At 36.8% G+C, this 12,223-nt stretch overlaps 1 protein-coding gene across 1 annotated transcript; it reads left to right on the top strand.

The window, feature by feature from the left end:
* The first annotated feature begins 2,165 nt into the window (after window positions 1-2,165).
* LOC306872562 (dnaJ homolog subfamily A member 2-like) lies at window positions 2,166-11,921 on the top strand. The gene is made up of 9 exons (XM_079421170.1): window positions 2,166-2,323; window positions 3,228-3,287; window positions 3,986-4,212; window positions 7,269-7,349; window positions 7,625-7,758; window positions 7,845-8,041; window positions 8,644-8,788; window positions 8,875-9,002; window positions 9,935-11,921. The coding sequence occupies exons 1-9, from the start codon at window positions 2,246-2,248 to the stop codon at window positions 10,118-10,120; spliced, it is 1,236 nt and encodes a 411-aa protein (XP_079277296.1). The 5' UTR covers window positions 2,166-2,245; the 3' UTR covers window positions 10,121-11,921.
* Window positions 11,922-12,223: the final 302 nt, after the last annotated feature.

Raw genomic sequence — 12,223 nt, 5'->3', positions numbered from 1 at the left:
CAGCTATTTTAAATTGCAACATTATATATTTCACAGTACTGTTTACTGTATTTTTCATTATCAAAATAATTTGTATACTCTTTTCCACAGTTGGAGCTCTATTCCTTAAAATGATAGATGTCAAGCTCCTGCAAAAGGACAAATACTGTATATGATGACCAATAGAAAGGCACAATAAAACCAGTCCGCATTCTGTATTAGACGATCCCAGAGCATTGTGTCATATGGACTGATAATATAGATATTTAACTTTAGTGATATTAAACTGTCCCTCGTAAAAATTCTTTAAAATTATTTACTACTTGCCATATACATCAAGACCAATTATAATGTAAAGAAATATGCTGGTCATTTATGGTGTGTTGTGGACCAGGTTTGGTGGGCCGCTCTGTGTTTTTGGCCCCAGTCCACCCCTGCATATACATATATCCACACTGCCATCAATGACCAAATCAAGGCTCTCAAAGAACTCACATTCACACATGTGGTAGACGCTTTTATCCCAAGCATTACATTGCATTCAGTGTTTCTGTTTTATCAGGTCATGATTCTCTGGGAATCAAACCCATGAATTGTCAGTGTTATAGCACCATACTCTTCTCTTTGAGCCACAGGAACATGCTTATGTTGGAATAAATGTCAGTAAAGGTAATATCACAAAAGCATGTCTGTGATTCAGCTGTAGGCACATTAAGTCCAATGTGCTGAGAATGACTTACAATAAAAACAAACAGCAGGAAAATATCCATAAGGAATGTACAGCTAGATGTTGTGAGCAACTTTAGTTTTAGAAGAAGCACAATTTTATAATATCTTTTAAAAAATCACTTTGATTCAACAGTTTTTAAACGCAATGTCACATTTAATTTCAGCCTGCGTGTGAAAAATATCTATTGATTTGTTACCACTTGAGTTACACTGTCTACGTAAATCTTCAGTTTCTAATCATTTTTCAGAAGTTCTGTAAAGCTTGTCAGGCCTAGCAACAGTAACCAAGGGGACAGAGCTTAGTTAAAAGACAAATCCCTTCTCTGAGTCATGATAGCCTCGAGATTTTCATAACCGGAGAGAGACAGCCCTGTACATTATTAGCAAGACGTAAGAGGTGTGCGCTTTTGTCTTACAGATCTCCACGAGGGCTACAGACAACTTTGTCTTCTGTGGTTCATTTACATCCAGCACCGGTCAATCAAACCTACTTTAAAAGTCATCAGTGGTTCCTGAAGGTGGCTTAAATTGAGGTGGACGTGTTTGTCTGCTACGGTTATTTGCTGCCATCACGTGGTGATTCCGGGTAAAATATATTTCATGATGACCTGCATATTAAATATCAAATTTGCAGTTCAGATTAGCTGTGCCTGTCAGGTCGATGGAAACGTCATCTTCATTTGAGCATCTGAGCCAAAGCACACAGATCTCATGGACGTCTCGCTGTTATAATCAAATCACTTTCATTATGCCCACATTTCTGTAATAGCTGTTGGGAGAAGAGAAAAAACATAAATCTATGCTGGAATATGGCATATCCAATAAGGCCAGGGTAAACTAAATAATGAAGATATTGTTTCATTTGATTTAGGGTTATACAATTGGTTTTAAATTTAATACGAAAAGACTAACAAAAACAAAGCATTTGCTTTAAAATGAGCCTCAAATTCAACATTGGAAATTTAATTAGGGATAATAAAGATCCAAAAGCACAAACATGAAGAAAAAAAAACAGTTTGTGAAAATAAAACATATAAAATGCAATGAGAAATATTAATTAAATAGTTTTATTTATAAGTAGTAATTTTGCAAAGGTTTGTAAAGGTACTATTTTTCATAGTCTGATTTTTGATGTATCCAAACCAGTTAAGTTATATGGAGACAACAACAACAACAACAAAAAGTAAAAATAAAAATATTTTCCAGATTTGAAATCTGTAGATAGTAAAAAAAAAAAAAAAAGTTACAGTTCAATGACATTTTTGACCACTGGACTATTTTACATTTTAGAAATCACACACAAACAAGCGACATGTTTCACAGCATCTGGAGTTATGTCAAATTCCCTTTTATTACATTATTTAAACAGTGTTCGTCTAAAGAAAGTTCCTGAATGTTAATGTGAAGGATGTGAGTAATATTTGCATCACGATGACATGAGAGGAGGCGCGTGAGGGGAGGTTAAAGTTGACGCTTCCGGCCGGTGTCTCTCTTCAGCTCTCCGCTTCCCGCAGACAGTCCTTCCCTCCGCACAGCCATGTCCAACGTCGCCGATACCAAACTATACGACCTTCTCGGAGTGTCCCCCTCGGCCTCCGAAAACGAGCTGAAAAAGGTACGGGTTCATGGGTCTGGACTTGAATTTGGCTGGTCGCTCCCGCTGTTTAACGGGAGCGCATCGACTAATGTTTGTCAGTGAATCAGGAAGAGAGGGTGATTAGCACTGAGCTAAAGCTGCTGAGTTTGGCCTAGTGACTATAGTTACCAGATCGCCGGACAAAACCGACGAGATGGAGAGTTGTTGTGGGATTCAATCAAGCATATGTGCTGTCTCTTTTCATATCCACCTATCCGTGTATGTATGTTTGATTTATGACTTAGACATGAAACGCAGTCATCTCATAATATGTATATCTTCCTGTGTAAGTTAACGTTACTTAGCGGCTGAAAACACAGTTAGCATCACCTCACCGTGTGTAGGCCTTGTCGCGGGGCTTTTCCCTTTACATATGTGTCGTAATGCCAAAGAGGTCACGTGTACAACGAATTTGAAACTAACTAAAACTAAACTGTCGCATATGATGGACCTGTGTATTTTTTCTGTTCTTTGTTGATCACATTTAGCAATGCTATGTGTTTAGCGCAGATAGTTTTCTGCTCCGGCGCAAAACGACGAGTTTCTGTCTGATAACTCGTTAAACTGATGGTAACTAACGTTATTTGTTCAGTGACTAGCGACAGTATGGCTCACCAGCTTGTGTTTTTTTTAAAATTATGATTAGTTTCGTTGTTCAAGGCCGTTGTTCTTGGCTTCTTATGAATATGACGCACAAACAAACTCGTTCTCAAATCATAAGTGAAAATCTCGAGGGATATTTGCTGGAGTATTCAGGCAGGTGTAACTCGTTTTACTTTAACGCACATTTCTGTTAAAACAATGCTTCAAATGTGGAATGTAGTTTTATTGTGTTGGATGCTTTCTGAAGTGAAACTTACCTTCTAAAACATACATATTTCAGGCTTATCGGAAATTAGCAAAGGAATATCACCCTGACAAAAACCCAAATGCTGGCGACAAAGTAAGATTTTTTTATTCCTATTTTTTGTCAAATATAAAGCATATTGAAATAAGATGTGTTAAAACATTGATAAGTATGTTATGGTATGATTGATCATTTTGTACACATGTGAATTAAATTGTATTGTAATGTCCTATACTTGCCTTCCAAGCCAATAAGATGTTCTTTTATCTTTGAAACTCCATTTAAAATATTTTTAATGAAACCTGATAGTTTTGTCTCCTTTTTTTTTTTTATCAATTCTACCAAGTATGAATCAAGCGGTTTAACCCAAAAAAAAATTCGAAGAGATAATCACTGTATATCATAAACATATAATTTAGGATTTTAGTCACACAATTATTAATAGACACACTTACATGGAGCATGTTAAATGATAAAGGGACACTCAAACATGTTTGATGCACAAGAACAAACCTCATTAAATCGCTGGATTTCGTTTATTTAATTTTTTTTTCTTTTTTTTTTGAATTTTCCGTTTTGGTGGTCTGGAAACTTTCAGGTTTCATTAATGTCTTTTGTGATTCAAAGTTAAATTATTTTTTTTATTAATCTGGAATGACGTGAGGATGAGTAAATTACAATTTTCCATTTTGGGTGAACAATCCATTTAAGACCTTAATAGAGATTATGTTGGCTTAATGCCTTTTATTCAAATATGTAATCTTTTTTTTTTTTTTTTTTTGTCCCCTTTTCAGTTCAAAGAGATTAGCTTTGCATACGAAGTACTAACTAACCCAGAGAAGAAGGACTTGTACGACCGTTATGGAGAACAGGGTCTGCGAGAAGGTGGCTGTGGAGGAGGAGGGATGGATGACATCTTTTCCCATATCTTTGGCGGCAGTCTCTTCGGCTTCATGGGAGGACAGGGTCGGAGCAGGAACGGAGGGCGGCGGAGAGGGGAAGATATGGTCCACCCCCTGAAGTAAGTCCTTTAGCGATCACATTGACCTCTTTTCTGTTTCCTCATCCCCTCTCTGTTGCCAAGCACATATACCAACTTCTTAACCTGTTAACCTTTGCCAGAGCGACGTCGCACTGAACGCTCTTTGTTTGCATGTGTCATTTGTTTTCTAATAGAATAAATGAAACGGGACAAAATTAATCTTGACAAACTATATATCATTCTGAAGGTCTAAGCCTCAAGCACAGGGCTTGACGCTTACCTATTCCCCAAGGAGCACATGTGCTCCTAAGTCAAAATATTTAGGAGCGCATTAAAAACATTTAGGGGCGCAATGCAAATTTTTCAAATGAGGTGTTTTAGCTTAATAAGGGGATACAAAGAGACATTTACAAGCACAATTATTTAATTTATCAGAATACAGAAAGTGCACAAGGTTTTTAAATAATTTTACTTCAGACTCCATTTAATAGGCTAATTATGTAATTAGTTATAATCCTATTAAACTGTGTCGGTATAAAATTTTCACAATCATTGAAGCTTTTGTCACGGTATATGTTTTTGTTTTTAAATCACAATATATAATTTCTAAGTGAAAAAAGTCTTGTCCTCCTAACAGGTTAAATAACTTTATTAAAGATAATTTACTAAAAATACATAAAAATATAAAGTAAACAAGTGTTTCAAGATTAGAGTGCAAAAGATTGTTCAAATGAACGAAACAACAATAGGTAAGTAAGGTCCATTTGTTAACATTAGTTAAAGCAGGTTAACATTAACTAAAAATGTGCAATAGCTAATTGTTGCAGTAGTTAATATTCTTTGTTAATGTTGATTTAATAAAAAATACAACTGTTAGTTAATGTTAGCTCCATTGAATTATATTAAGACAACTTTTGATTTTATAATGTATTATTAAAAGTTGAAATTAAGATAGCATTATTAATAAATGCAGTCATTGTTTTTTTCATGTTAACTAATTGAGCTTGTGTTACTGAACAATAATAACGAATCAGTCGTTGATATATAGATAGGCCCATTGTTCTCTATTATAGATCAGTGGATGGGCCATGTTTTAGCTTAGAAACAATGTTTGAAAATAAATAGCTCATTAAGTAAGAATTATTTGATGCTATTGTGAAGACTAAAGCGAATATAAATATCTAAATGACTGTGAGTGTGAAACATTATTTACACACTTTTAGGAAAGTAGCGCAGCTGATTTGTTTACTGGGTTACCGGGGTAACGGCAGCGCCCTCTAGTGGCGAATGTGCGTCATTCAGCGCGTCTTCACTTTAACTCGCTCCGCTTTTCTTCTCATCTGTGCTCATTTTAATTAAACCGTCGCCTTTTTAAAGTTCTAAAGTAATCATATGAGGCTGCATCGCAATTTTTCCATAAACAGAATAAATTAATACGTTTGTTATAGGCTACTGTATAAGTTAGGCTGTTTTGTATTTTGTTTTGTATTCGCACTTGTGCTCCTAAATACATTTTCCAGTTCGCACACATCTATTTTTAGTCGCAAATGCGAGTGAAATGCTCGCACTGTCGAGCCCTGCTCAAGCATCGACGACAGATCGCCATTTTCCGAGGGAAAGCTTATAAAGGAATGTATTTGCTACATTTGTGTAAGCAGTACACATCAAAACATGCAGAATAAAAAAGCCGTACGTACCTTTATCATTGTAATAACGAGCCACAAACGCGTCCACTGCTGAAATCCCAGTTTAGTTAGAGAGGTAAGGGTCCACAGAACAACATCCCAGCGAGCACTTTTAGTCCAGCGAAACAATAACGTTGTAATAAGGATGAATATTCCTCTGTTTACGTTTCATTTCTTCGGGAGAGTTATTGTTCGCGTCCGTTATGGAATAAATTACACTCAAAAACAGCGTCTTGGTGGTAAAAAAACAACACGGTGCTGTAGCATACAGTTTTACAAACATAATGAGACCGTCCACGGAAAAAAAAGTCTCAGAAAAGCGGAATATAGTTTATTTGAATTTGGCGCTCCCTCCTGCCGGCAGTGACGCACGCTGTGACGCAGCTGTCATCTGAGCGGGGCGTAACTTAGCGATCTGCTTTTTCCATAAAAAAATTTTTTTTTTCTTTTTTCTCCTACATTTGTATGTGTGTGTGTATTGTGTGGGGAATGTGGCCGTGTCTGCATGATTATAATATGTATGGACGGACATCAGCGTGTTTATTACTGACTCTATGACGGCTATCATTGTGATTCATTGATCAGCTATTATTGATTATATGGCCCATCTGTATGATTATCATCTGTATGGACGCACATCAGCGTGTGATTACTGACTGTATGACCATGTCTGGCAATATCACTTCATGTCTGGCAATCAGAATATATACATGCATACTATATACAAAGCATTTTTTTTCTGTTTTTTTCTTTTTTATTACTCTATTTTTGTATTTTTTAGTGCTCAAATAAATCACTTATGATGTCTAAAATTCTGTCTATTATTCTATAATTGAAAAACTATGCAGGAACATGTATAATGACTAAAGTAGTTTGTATAATTCAGCAATACATTTGGTGGTTATTTTTCCTCAAACAGGGGGGCTGGGGGGGACTATAAATATATTCAGAAAAGTATTGCAGGAATCTCATTTTTCATGGTATCTTCAAATTTGAAATATAAACTCATGAGACACGTGGCTTTCAATCCATTACTTTTCTGGATTGCTCCAGGACTTATTTCATGTATTTGTATATGAAATAAAAAAACATTCAGTGTGGAAAAATATTTTTCAAGGCACGTCAGTGTCTATAACTTTATCTTTTTGAGCATTATCAGCTCTGGATGATAGATAGTAAAGCCTAGAGTGTCGTCTTTCCAAAGATACCTAATTTGTTTGTGTAGCACACTTTGTCAGGAACTGTTAACGTTTTAATTTAGGTAGGTTATTTTCACCTGTGAGGCCCACAATGGGGGGCGAAGGTTAACAGGTTAAGAAGCTTTAAATATGTCATTATGGCTTTATTTGGTGTTGCATCATAATATTCTGGAATATTCCAGAAGAGCTTACTCTCACTTTTTCCCTGTAGGGTGTCTCTTGAAGACGTGTACAATGGAAAAACAACCAAATTACAGCTGAGCAAGAATGTTCTGTGTAGCACTTGTAATGGGTGAGTAAGTTTTCTTTCACTTTATGGGTGTTGTCATGAGAATTAAGGAGAAAGAGCTCTGTAATGATGAGCATCTCAGTTCCTTTTTGTCCCATCACACCCAATCGGGTTCAATACAATCCTACATTTTATGAGTCTTATGAGTTATTGGATTGTTAAATCAGTCTGAGCTAAACTGACCACGAAGGCTTTTAAAGAGTTTGAAACTTCCCCTGGCTTAAGTCTGTATGCGCTCAAGTACTGGTGAAACTGAAGCTGTTTCTCTGTCTCTGCAGTCAAGGCGGGAAGTCTGGTGCAGTCCAGAAGTGCACAGCCTGCAGGGGGCGTGGTATGCGCATTATGATCAGACAGCTGGCTCCTGGCATGGTCCAACAGATGCAGTCAGTGTGCACTGATTGTAATGGTGACGGTAAGGGGCTCCAGTCTGAATGTACTTTTGATATTTACCAAGATCATGTGGAGGAAAGGTTTGCTGATGGTTTCTTTATGATCCAGGTGAGGTGATCAGTGAGAAGGACCGTTGCAAAAAATGTGAGGGGAAGAAGGTGATTAAAGAGGTGAAGATTCTGGAAGTGCATGTGGATAAAGGTATGAAGCACGGACAGAAGATCACCTTTGGCGGTGAGGCAGACCAGGCACCTGGATTAGAACCTGGAGACATTGTCCTGGTCCTGCAGGAAAAGGAGCACGAGGTATGTCAGTGAATATCAGCTTCCATGGCGGCAACAATACTACAGCGAGGATAAGTTACACCTTTGCGTATACATTTGGCTGGTGTTATGCAAATCTTCCGACGCAGTGACGTAGATTTGTGGGGGCATGTTTGAATGAAGCATTTTAGGATGGTGTGGATGAGTCTTAACTTTTAGAAAGAATACCTCTTTGGGTTCGAGACTTTAATCTTTGTAACTTTACGGATCTTATATATGCGTGAACTGCTTGTAACACTCCAAAGACAAAGGAAAACATGAAATCGCATCTCATGACCCCTTTAATTACCAGCAAGTAACAAAGAACTCCTTCTGTAGTACTGGTTCAGTCACACACATACATTTGGCTTTAGAGCTTCTGGCCTTTTGACTGCTGAGTTGCTGCAGGAACGTAAAGCAGATTGTAGTGACAGTGTGTCATGAACGTGCTGCTTTACAGGTTTTTATCCCTCCCTTTCAAGCCTCTAAAATAATTAAGATTCATGTCTGATTGCACTGATATGGGATGTCACTGAAGCATCAGTTTTGGGTGTGTTTTATCTAGTTTGTTCAATAAAGCTAAAGCTTTTAAACTCTTTCAACAGACATACAGAAGAGAAGGCAACGACTTGTCCATGACCCATAAGATTGGCCTTGTTGAAGCACTTTGTGGTTTCCATTTCACATTGAAACACTTAGATGGTAGACAGATTGTGGTGAAATACCCAGCTGGCAAAGTCATTGAGCCAGGTGAGTCCTCTTGACATGAGTTTTGTGGTGTCTGAGTTTGAAGCTATTTGTTACATGCTCTAAAAAATGGTGTTGTCCCTTTACAGGTTCAGTCAGAGTTGTTAGAGGGGAAGGCATGCCACAGTACCGTAATCCCTTCGAGACGGGTGACCTGTTCATCAAGTTTGACGTGCAGTTCCCAGACAACAATTGGTTAAGCCCAGAGAAGCTGACGGTAAGGCAAACAGAACATTTGAAGTTACCGAAGAATATTATAGAACAGGGGTGCCCCCACTTTTTTTTGTGTGGGGAATGGGATCTACTTTTCAAATGAGAACCTCACCGAGCTCTACCAAGGGAAAAATAAATAATATACATGTAGAATAAAAAATTAAAAAGCTTGTTGGGATGTGTCTTTACATTTGCATTAATTTAATTTCATTTAAAAAAAAAAAATTAAATGTTAATTTCTTAGTACCCTCAGTAAGCTACCTTTATTCTAGTGTTATTACTTTTCAATTCCATGTAATTATTTTTAAACAAAACACATTCAAGATAGATTTAAATATTCAGTGTTCTTTTTTGCAAACTTGCTTTGCAAAAATGTCACTGCAGATATTCTATACAACTTAAAAGTACATAAAGCTCAATTATACAGTAATTAAAAAAATTAAGTTCAATTAAACCATCCATACTAAACCAGACTACAGGGAGATGCCAAATGACTGCATATAATCTACTATGGATTCATTCAGGATCACTAAACACACCAAAATAAAAACATTCTGAATGTGTAGAAACTCAGCGATCTGAAGGCAGCTCGATGTCATCAGTGAATGGTTCTTCTGTCAGAACACATTCTGTGTTTGGAGTGTCTGATGCCCATATGTACATAAACACCACTGATCCTCACAAACTTCTCCAAAACACATGAGCATCCATTATAAGACACTCGCTACGTGATACTGAATTTGGGACTTTCATTAGTTGTCAGTTATAATCATCAAAATTAAAGGAAATAAACATTTGAAATATATCAGTCTGTGTGTAATGAATGAATCTAATATACAAGTTTCACTTTTTTAATGGTATTACTGAAATAAATCAACTTTTTCATGATATTCTAATTTTATGACCAGCACCTGTATGTGTCTTCTGTTTATTCAGGAATTGGAGGATTTGCTGCCTACACGGGCCGATCCACCTGTCATCTCTGGAGACGCAGAGGAAGTGGAACTGCAGGAGTTTGTAAGCCAGAGCTCCTCTGGTGGCCACCGCCGCGAGGCGTACAACGACAGCTCAGATGAAGAAGGCGGGCATCACGGTTCTGGTGTGCAGTGTGCCCATCAGTAAACCCTACCACAGCAAATATCTTGTCTGGCTCCAACAGTGGGGTTTAAAAAAATGATCTAGTTGTACAACAAACAGGTGTTTATAATCTGATTCGGGGCTGCCTTAAATGATGAGAATTACATACAGCCATTCCTGACCTGATTCCCTTGTAGTAAACGCACAGATGATCCCGCATCTAGTAAAACTTTCTTGCCCCTCCTCCTCCTCTCCCTGCGGCCCTCTAGAGGCAACCCCACTTCAGAGAGAAAAGGGTAATTGCTACGTACTCTAACTTGCTTTTTTTTTTTTTGTCTTGTCATAGTATTCACAAATTTAAATCTAACCATATAATCCAGTTTTGGCCCTGGACATGAGCCCCTTTTAGTTTTATTTATTTTATTTTTTTCCCCGAGAGCAGTGACCTAACAGAAGAGGAGTTGAGAGATCCTAAAACAACAAAAACAAAATAGAAATAGGACTTAATCACCAGTCCATTTTTAGAATTGTTTGAATGTGCGCTATTTTTACCACTTTATTTTATTTGTAGATTTTTTTTTTTTTTTTTCCTTTTGGAATTTTAAGAATTGGAACAAGAGACTATAACATGTATAAAATAAGTGATTGTCATTTAAGCTTTGTATCGGCTGCTGTCACATTTGAGTGTGTTTGTTTTGAAATAGTTGAAAAATCAATTGCCTATATTTGTCAGCAATCCAGGTGCATGTTGAAAATTTTGGTCCCTTCACTGATTGAAAGAGCGAGAGAGACATGATGCATAATAAAATGAGTGGAGGAAAAAGCACTATCTTCTGTGAAAAAGTTTGTTGAATAAAATGTCCTTCAATATCTTCTCAACGTAACCCAAGTCTTTGCTTTATTTGGTGCTTCAGTCATTAGTTGGTAGTTGTGACTTTTGACACTAGTTTTAGTGCCATGCCAACTTTAAAGTTCAAGTTCATTTGAGGATTGCTCAGTGAGGACCACATGACTATTCAGTACATTTGTCATCTAAACCAAGCTAGTTCAAATACAGTTTACCTTCATTTCATTAGCAGTGTAGCTCAGATTAAATTCTGCAGGTTAAAGCATTAAATATGGTGGTCAGGTGATCCAAAATGATCAACATTTTACTGTATAAAAGGTGTTTTCTCTTGTAGGTGCTAAACCTCAACAGCTCTGAAATGTTTTCCTCCTTGTGTTTACTATACACAGGCCCATGCGCCAAATTGTAATGTAGGGTTGTACATGACATTATGTACCCACTCCAAAAGGTCATTTGTCACTGAAGCTGGGTCATATCTGCACTGACTATGAAATCAGAGCAGTTTAGGAAACAACTGTGACCTACAACTGCATGTAGAAAGAATCTGGGTTGAAAGTCAAGTGCCTTTACCTCAAACTTCCTATGGCAAGCAGTTTTAACATTTAATCTATAAGCCGCACTAGTATCTAATTTAATGTTACTGGTACTTATTTTTTAAATACTAGTATCTTTTCCATTAAGTACTAGTGCTTATTAACTATTAGCACTTATTCTTTAGGTACTAGTGCTTATTCTTTAGGTACTGTTGTGTTTTTTGTAAAGTTACTAGCACTTATTCATTAGATACTAGTTCTTATTAGGTACTAGTACTTATTGATTAAATACTAGAACTTATTCATTAGATGCTAGTACTTATTCATTAGATACTAGTACATATTCATTAGATACTAGTACTTATTTCAATAGTGATTAGTAACTATTATATTTATGTTCCTAGTAGCTGCATTACAGGCAGATAGACGTTTTACTGATGAAACAAAGAAATAAACTGATTGCGACAACATATGGTTTTATCTGTGTTCTTCAAGCCATCTCTGGTATTTTTATAAGAATAAAGTATGTTTAAAATGCAATGCTAATCAACATAGCCTTTATCGTTGTATAGAATAATATAAAGTGGCATGATTTCTGCCTCATTCTGTTTAATGAAACCATGTCAGATCACAAAAGGAACTTATTTCAAACGCTCAACTGATGTGATGTGAATTTGGAGTAAAAACATGTCAATATACTTTTGGTGGACAACAGGGGCTCGTTCTTCGTACGTTGCATCCGAGATCAAATGAGACATCGGAGATGAT

This window comes from Barbus barbus (assembly GCF_936440315.1).
Source record: "Barbus barbus genome assembly, chromosome: 1".
NCBI classification, from domain to species: domain Eukaryota; kingdom Metazoa; phylum Chordata; class Actinopteri; order Cypriniformes; family Cyprinidae; genus Barbus; species Barbus barbus.
The sequence above is the reverse complement of the archived record's forward strand: the minus strand, read 5'-3'. Positions and strand labels throughout refer to the sequence as shown.

What these genes read in the sequence shown, in the direction of transcription:
- LOC306872562 (XM_079421170.1), top strand. Translation starts at nt 2,246, where the DNA reads ATGTCCAACGTCGCCGATACCAAACTATACGACCTTCTCGGAGTGTCC. An exon ending in TGCAGGAAAAGGAGCACGAG is followed by an intron (nt 8,042 to 8,643) that starts GTATGTCAGTGA and finishes CTCTTTCAACAG; the next exon opens with ACATACAGAAGAGAAGGCAA. An exon ending in TAAGCCCAGAGAAGCTGACG is followed by an intron (nt 9,003 to 9,934) that starts GTAAGGCAAACA and finishes CTGTTTATTCAG; the next exon opens with GAATTGGAGGATTTGCTGCC.